Raw genomic sequence first — 7,483 nt, forward strand, 5'->3', positions numbered from 1 at the left:
ATGCCTACTTAATACTTCATCATTCTTCCTCCTATTACTGTAATAACTTGTCTAGCCTGTTTTGAGACAAATGAATACTTTCTATATCTATCTATCCTTAGCTTTATGAAAAGATACGCCTCTAGGTTTTTTGCCCTGGAATTTTCTGGTAAAGACTAATCTTATGGTAAGTAGTAGGTAGGTAGTAGGGGTGCGGCAACATACAGGAATTATAATATAATACTTTAAGTGCGGCAAGCACACCACAGTGGCCAAGACGTTACTGAGAGTGGCCTTTTTGTCATTTTTTTTTCCTTCTTTCTTTCTCTTTTTGATGTTTGTGATGTAAAATGTAAACTATTATGTAATAGTAAAAATAAATACGTTCATAATATTTTACGTCACAAATAAAGATTTTTCTTTCTTTTTTTCTTTCACAGTGGCGCCACTGCAGCGCTTCGTCACACCTCTAATTTGAAGGTGCTTTAAATCTTGACGTTTAGATACTAATCGAAGGCATTAAGCCAGCACTCTAGTTTTATTTGCTGTATGTCAATCTAATCTGATCTAGACCTACCTGTACAGCGGCTTGCCCCCAGCATGTCGGAACCACAGCACCATGTAGACCCGATCCTCATTGGAGTCTGGCTCGATGTCGCAGGGCAGCGAGGCGCTCCGCCCCACCACCGCCTCGACGTCCATCGTTGACACCGGCACGAAGTCCACTGGAACAAACGAATAGCTTTAAATTTCTATAAAATTGATAAGAAAAAAAAATTAAATGAAATATTTTATTCACCGACATAAAACATTAAAAGCATGAAAAATATAACTATGGAGTGATGTGCGCGTGTCACCAACACGGTATCCACTCAGCATCATGCCGAAGTGTCGTAACGGACACCAAGACGCTGGTCTTCCGAGGATACTCGAAGAGCAAGAGGCACTGCAAGATATTCAATTTTTTATTTCTTGAAAATCATGTTATTTGGGGAAAGGATTTTAGGGAAGCTTTTGCGTGAGCATATTAGAGTCCAGCAGTAGATTGCACTAACGACCGGGAATTTGACTAATCTAATATCCATAATCCATATTGACTGTGGCTTCGCAATACATATTTGATAACATTATGTATGTCCGTAAACATATACATTTATTTACTAAGAAAAGTGACGTCCACTCATTTAACACGAGACATAAGAATAAACTTGCTGTTCCATCATTTAGGTTGCATAAGATAGGTAATTCATTCTTGGGGAAATGTATTACCATATTTAACAAAATACCACACAACCTTGTCGAATTGCCAATAAACAAATTTAAGATACATATAAAAAATACCCTTATGTCCAAAGGGTACTACAAGGTTCGAGACTATATTGATGACAAGGATGCGTGGTCAGTTCAGTCTGCACATATTTGATGTACTTAAATTTGACTATTCTTACCGTTAGATAATTCCTGGCAATAAGTGGTGACTGAGTTTGTTCCGGCGTTTCTTCTCAGCACTTGCCATATGTTTGTCTCGAAGCGCTGGTAGGGCCCAAAAGATAAGGAGACATTTTTATAAAATTTAACTTATTTCTTGCTTTTTAGTTGACTAATTATTACCTTGATGTTACCACTGAAGGTAGGCAGTACATTGAGACCATATTCTTAATGTATATATGTATATTATAAAAAAGTTCATCCCAAATTCGCATGAAACCACCCTTTTGATAATACCTATTCAACAAAAAAATAATCGTTCAAATTGGTTCATAATCGGCGGAGATATTGCGTATAAAAAAGTTCATCCCCAATTTTCCACTCTTGGGGGTTGTTTTTTTTATTATTAAATTTAAATGGGACCACCCTTGAGATATTACCTATACGCTGAAAAAAGATTTGTTCAAATCGGTTCATAATTGGCGGAGTTATCGCGTAACAAACATAGAAAAAAAAAAAAACATACGGGTCGAATTGAGAACCTCCTCCTTTTTTTGAAGTCGGTTGAAAATCGACAATGTTAATGTCGAGGAGAGTGTTGTGACATTGTCGAATTTTTGGAACAACTCTCTTCGGTCTCCCCTAATATTGATGTCCCTGGAGCATAATTGAGAAGTATTATACCATTATAACTTGCCTAGATAAATGAAAAAACAATAATTCAAATGCTAAACAACTTTGACAGAGCATCTTTCATTTTGACAAAAGGGATTGAGATTGCAAGCAAACTTCGCCCGCATTAATTCCCAACAAAATTAACTTAAAGATTAGATTAGCCGAGTCAATTAAATAATCAGAAGAGTAGTCAACCCTTTCTAATTAATTTACGAACAAATTACGAGTTTTAATATTTCACTGAACAAACATCGTACCTTCGTCATTTTGGGTACTTTGGGTTGCACGATCTGAATAATAATATGCTTGTACATATGTACAGCATACCGAGTTACCCAAAAAGAGAGATTTTGCAATCAATTTTAAACGTTTTATCTTTAGCAAAAGTTTCAGAATCAAGTCAGCGATTTTTTAGTTGTCAATTCAACTGTAAATTACTCCTAATATTTATTTCATTTTCTATAATTAAGTACACCACAAACTATGTAGAAAACTTTTTAAATTTGAATACATGTTAAGTGTAAACTTAATAAATCGGAAGGATTGATGATTGTTTTCAAGGACATCAATATTGGTCACAACAATTATTGTTTTAACCGAACAAGTTATGTTAAAAAATGCAAAGTAAATTCATATTTTATTTTTCACAACAAAAGTCATTTTATGTCGCACTGAAGCTGAATGAAACTGTGAAAAGAATAAATTATCTTTGTACAAATAGTTTTCAGCCCGTGCTCGTAACTGAATTTCGTGAAAAAAAAACTTAATAGTTTTTTTTTATTTCAAGAGTTTTTCAATGACGTAGAGACAATGATGATAATTATATTATTAGAGTTAGTCCTATTCTACTCTACTACTAGCATCTTACATATATTAAATTTATTTCATTAAATGTATTTGAAGCACTTTAGGACAGATGACCTTATAAAGGTAGAGCTACCAACCGGCAAATCTAAATATAAATAAGGCCTGTTCATCAGTGGACAAACCATTTCACATTTGTATTGGAGGCAGTTTTAAATATTTTTAAAATAACTTGAAAAATATCGAACTGCCTAACGCCAACTCTTAACGCCAGTTTTTTTTTTAATAACGATGCTGGTTTAGTCAATATTTTTAAAAGTTCTAAAAGTAAACAGGAATCCATCGTCTAACAGCCCACAAACAAAATAACAAAAATCCCGGACGCACGTCGTCGCATCACGGGCGTGGTGTAAAAAGCCGAAAGTAAAAACTATCTGACAAACCATCAGTCTTGCTCGCAATCCGCTCCCATCCGTCACCGCGCAATGAGATGTCGCGATGAGTTTGCGTTGTCGACTTTATTTCCCGGTTCCCACAAAGATTTTAGTGTAAATGTAAGCACATTTGAGTATTTATTTTGTTACGTTACGACTCCAAGATGCCGATGTTACGTTATAAAACAAAAGTTTTTTTTTCGGAGTTAACCCTTGAAATAATTAATCACGGTTAACTGAAGGATGACACCAACCAACGTAATATTTTACTTAAACCGCTCTTACTTATACAGGACACTTATCTATAAGAAAAGGAATCTAATGCCCGTTTTCACCTTCAATCCCTAATTTTTAAGTTGTTGTACGCCGATGACTTAAAGCTTTTCAACTCGATCACCAGTACCAGAGACTGTGAAGCAATGCAGAGAGATCTTGAAGCGGTTGCGGTTTGGTGTGAGTCGAATCGAATGTTCCTCAATATAAAAAAATGTTTTGCCATGTCTTTCACTCTAAAGAAGCGAAAAATACACTATGATTACAGGATAGACCATCAAATACTGGATCGGAGCAACGTGACAAGGGATTTGGGTATATATTTTGATGACACACTCTCCTTTCGCTCTCATTACGACCATATAACCAAGAAAGCACTACAGTTACTAGGTTTCATCTCTAGAAACACGAAGGGTTTTAGAAACCCAAGAAGTTTCCTTACACTTTACTTCAGCCTAGTTAGAAGCACACTAGAGTATGGTTCAGTTGTATGGTCTCCTCACTATGCTATTCACCGCAACAGACTTGAAAATGTCCAAAAGAAAGCTCTCAAAATCTTAAGCTACCGACAAGGAGTCAGCAGACAATGCCGTTCATATGAGGATCGCTTACGTAAATATAACGTGGTGCCACTTCATATCCGCAGAAATGAACAAGAGCTCATTTGTCTCCACAAAATACTGCACTCCCACATATACTCTCCCAAATTGTTAGGTAAACTTAGCTTTAGCACGAATCACAATCCCCGCAGGCCTAAAACCTTCTCAATTTCTCTTCAACGTAAAAACGTCTCATACTACCAGCCTCTTCTTAGAATGTGCCGATTGTACAATGAACTTGCATTCTTGGATGATAGTCACCTGGATATCTTCGACCAAAGGAAGCATACATTTAAGAAACATGTCAAGGATGCCCTCAGCCAAGCTACCCATGACTCGTCATAAATAAATAATGTTGAGGAACTCTTTGTTTTGTTTTGTTTACTCTGCACTAACACTACTGCATTAACACTTTCCGATTTATTTACCTATATATATATATTTTTGTACCTAATGCATGTATAACAAATCTGTGAAAACATATTTAGGGTTACATTTTAGTCTATATCTACATTTAAGTATTATTTAAACCATGTAAAGAATGTAATCTGTTTTGTTTTCCAAATAAATAAAATTAAATTAAAATTAAGTGACTCCTATGGTAACACATAAAAGGTTTTTTTTCAAAGGGGTCACTTCAAAATTAGGGATTGTAGAAAACGGACATAAGAAATCAAGAATGGAAACAACATTATTAAAAATTTAGTTTCTCATGTTTTTGTAAATAATAATATGTTAGATTAAATAACAGTAATTGAAGAAAAAAACAACTTAATTGCATTCTACTTTACCTGCTTATCATGTCATATTATTTTCATTGAGGAAAAAAATATCATTGTTATGTGTAGAAGAACAAAAAGCTAACGTATTTTTTGTTTCTCAGAAATCAACTCTTGAACGAAGAGTTCCACGAAAACAGGCTTCTAACAAAAATATTTCTTACTGAAAATTATACTAACCAGGTTTCGAGAAAAATGTTTTCTTTTGATGTTCATTTCAATATTTGGAACTCGGAGCGAGTGTGCGACAAAGTTTTAAATGTCTTAAGGCTTGTTGAAATGTTATTGTAAAACGAACTGATGGCCGATGAAGCAAGAGAACGGACGTCCAACCCACTAGCTGGACCGACGACCTCGACCTTAGCAAGAAGACACTGAATGCAGGCCGCTACCAATCGGTCTTTATGGAAATCATTGGGGAAGGCCTATGTTCAGTAGTCGATGTAACGTCCTATGGCTGAAATGATGATGATGATGATGATGATACTCCAAACCTTTGTTTTTTCATGCACCAGTTTTCCTGAACTTCATACTTTACGTATTGATGCCTAAACAGCTGTTTATGTTTAGATAAATAAAGCGATTCTGCTCAGAAAAGCCCGAAATCCCAACTTGTGAAAACTGCACAGTAAGGAAGATCCTTGTAAATACTTATTTGAGTACATAACATTCTGCAATAGGTACGGATAGAGTCAGCTGACTCGAGATACCCTATAATATTGTGGGGTAAAAATCCTCTGTGGTTGGTATTTAAATGCTGACTTCTAAGCTTTTAAGTTCTCAATGAACGTTTACCTTTGCGTAGTTTTAACTAGAGACTATCATGTCATAGTATATGAGTTTATGGTATGAATCATATCACCATATCACTTACATGAATAACTTGCTAATTTAACAACTTGTTACTAAAAAACGTGAAAACTGTAAAGCCCTGGTTTTCCTAAATAAAATAAATAAATCCATACTAATAATATAAATGGGAAAGTAACTCTGTCTGTCTGTCTGTCTGTCTCTCTTTCACGTCAAAACTACTGAAATTTGGCATAGAGATAGTTTGAGTCCCGGGAAAGGACATAGAATAGTTTTTTTTTTCAGGGACCCGCGCGATAGTGTTTTTTCTGTGACAGACAAAATTCCACGCAGGCGAAGCCGCGGGCGGAAAGCTATTATAAAATAAATTATATTTCTCACTGGCGATTTAACTTCGCAGTAATAAAATAATTACCATTCTAATTTTAAAGTGCGTGGATCATTTTGCAGTCACAAGATTAAACCTGTAAGGAATTCTAAGAAATATAAATTGGTATGAAATAAACACTTGCTTCTTTAACTTACTCTAATTTTGTCTCCAAACTTAATCCAAAATTCCAAATAGGTACAGCGAATATAGAAATCTTGGAGCATAATATAACATCGTCAACGTGAGTCCCCTTACTCTAAAATTTTCCACTTTAACCTAAAAAGGCGAGAGCGTTCGCGTCAACCAAAATAAATAAAGCTGCATTCTTATGATAAGTTTGAATTCGGCGAGTTTGCTAAAAAGCTAGGTGGATCAAGTCTTGTGATGTCCACTGTCCACTGTAGATGATTATGTAGTGAGAGTCACACTCAGGAACTTAAAATACTTATATTTATGATCGAGTAACGAATTAACTGCGTACTATGTGCCCTGCTGCCCATTGCCACTTCAGCTTGCTAATCCATCGGGCTATGTCAGCGACTTAAGTTCGTTTACGGATTTCCTCATTTCTGATTCGATCTCGCAAAGAAACACCAAGCATAGCCCTCTCCATAGCACGCTGTGCAACTTTGAGCTTCTGTATAAGGCCTATAGTGAGAGGCCACGTTTCGGCCGATGGGGCAGCAAGCTTCTGGAATGGAGGCCGCGTACCGGAAAACGCAGCGTGGGACGTCCACCTACAAGGTGGACCGACGACATCGTAAAGTTAGCAGGGAAGCGCTGGACGCAGGCCGCTACCAATCGATCAACGTGGAAAGCATTGGGGGAGGCCTATGTTCAGCAGTGGACGTCCTATGGCTGAAATGATGATGATGATGATGATAATCGAGTAAATTAGGTATAATATTCGTCTTATATTCTATTTACTTGACTCTACATTGCGCTGAGTCTGGTAGTATTTCTATAAACGGAAGGAATTTGTTCCTTCAAGCCCAGATTTCACCTTTTACCTTTCTTGGCTGGCTTGGCCATTGCACTTTTCATATTATTATAATTCCAGGGAAGTTTGTTTCCTTGAAAATACGAATATAATTTTCGTGTCGGATGGAGAGACGAAACTGAGAATGTAGTCTGACCCAATTTAGCCTTTATTATATTTGTAAATAGTACAGAATATCTATTTACTAGCTTTCCGTCCGCAGCTTCGCCCGCGTGGAATTTTGTTTGTCATAAAAAAACTTTATCGCGCGCGTCCCTGTTTCAAAAACCGGGATAATAACTTGTTTTGATTGATTTGATTCCTTGTCCTTTCCTGGGACTCAAACTATCTCT

The 7,483-nt window shown here is 36.2% G+C and overlaps 1 protein-coding gene across 1 annotated transcript in view; it reads right to left on the bottom strand.

Moving 5' to 3' along the window:
• Nucleotides 1-7,183, bottom strand: part of LOC114361681 (nephrin-like) — a 74,536-nt gene extending 67,353 nt beyond the window's left edge. The window contains exons 1-2 of the mRNA XM_028316807.1: nt 7,162-7,183; nt 557-704 (exon numbers count right to left, since the gene is read on the bottom strand). Of these exons, the coding sequence (XP_028172608.1) occupies nt 557-704; nt 7,162-7,183 (170 nt within the window). The remainder of the gene's footprint in view (nt 1-556; nt 705-7,161) is intronic.
• Nucleotides 7,184-7,483: the final 300 nt, after the last annotated feature.

Source organism: Ostrinia furnacalis, unplaced genomic scaffold (assembly GCF_004193835.3).
Source record: "Ostrinia furnacalis isolate ACB-3 unplaced genomic scaffold, ASM419383v2 OfSCF5876, whole genome shotgun sequence".
NCBI lineage: Eukaryota > Metazoa > Arthropoda > Insecta > Lepidoptera > Crambidae > Ostrinia > Ostrinia furnacalis.